We start from the raw sequence: 960 nt of genomic DNA, 5'->3' as shown, positions 1-960 counted from the left end.
GATGAAGGCTAGACAAGTCACCAAGTGGAAGCGTTGGACCTCTATCTGGTGTGATCTACGTGAGAAAGTTCGTATGGCTACATTATCTAGGAGACGATTATTCGATCTTCGTCCTGGTCAGAAGGTCCTACTCTGGACAAGGAAGCCCGGAAAGTTCATTGGTTGGAGCTGGGAGGGTCCCTACCCGGTTGTTGAGACACGCGGAAGTGTCACAACTATTCGTCGCAACGATGTAGATTTCAAGGCTGCAACTACTAACCTGAAGCCCTTCCACGAGTATGATGATGGCGATGATGGTGTATGTCCTGACGATGTCGTGGAAGAGCCCCCTCAACCTGATGCAAACGATAGTCCTGGAACTGACTCTCCACAGATTACTACAAGTCCTACAAATGCTCCTACTGGTGATATAGAGGAGCATACCTCCCAATTAGATCAACAACCCGACGATGACAGGATCTTTGAGATTGGTTCGATAAGGGTATTTGTGGATCCCGGTCATCGCTACTTCCCCTACACCTCAATTGCGGGTTACATCGTTAACTGCGACGAGAATGCTGTTACTATTATCCCTTTTGTTGACCCTACTAACCGTATGATTGAAGCTGACCGATTAGTTGACGAACCTGCAGTTCTGAGTAGTGAGACGATGGATATTCCGAGAACGACTCTTCGCGATATAGTTTGTCTCAAGTATAGAGTACCTCCTACTCGTAATATGCTTCGCCAACTCCGTCTAGCGGCGGCGGCAGTGTAGCGATCGCTTCGCTCCGCTAGGCAGTTTCATGTCGTCTTGTTGAAACGGCTGAAACGGCTAGGCGTCGAATTCGTTCTCTTTTGCAGTTCTATGATCATATTGCTTTGTTACACTCGCTACTTTCGTCCTTGTCGATCCCATTAGTCGTCCCTTAGACATAGTTGGCTTAGTAAGCACAAGCCTTTGGGACACTAGTGATCGTA

General features: G+C 47.8%; 1 protein-coding gene across 1 annotated transcript; it reads left to right on the top strand.

Annotated features, from left to right (window-relative positions):
* Positions 1-73: 73 nt before the first annotated feature.
* Positions 74-757, top strand: Pmar_PMAR019378 (hypothetical protein; the record flags this gene model as incomplete). The annotated part of the gene is made up of 1 exon (XM_002775150.1): positions 74-757. One exon carries the CDS (start codon positions 74-76, stop codon positions 755-757), a length of 684 nt encoding a protein of 227 aa, XP_002775196.1.
* Between the last annotated feature and the right edge of the window lie 203 nt (positions 758-960).

The sequence above is a fragment of the Perkinsus marinus genome (assembly GCF_000006405.1).
Source record: "Perkinsus marinus ATCC 50983 genomic scaffold scf_1104296956514, whole genome shotgun sequence".
Classification (NCBI taxonomy): domain Eukaryota; phylum Perkinsozoa; order Perkinsida; family Perkinsidae; genus Perkinsus; species Perkinsus marinus.
The sequence above is the reverse complement of the archived record's forward strand: the minus strand, read 5'-3'. Positions and strand labels throughout refer to the sequence as shown.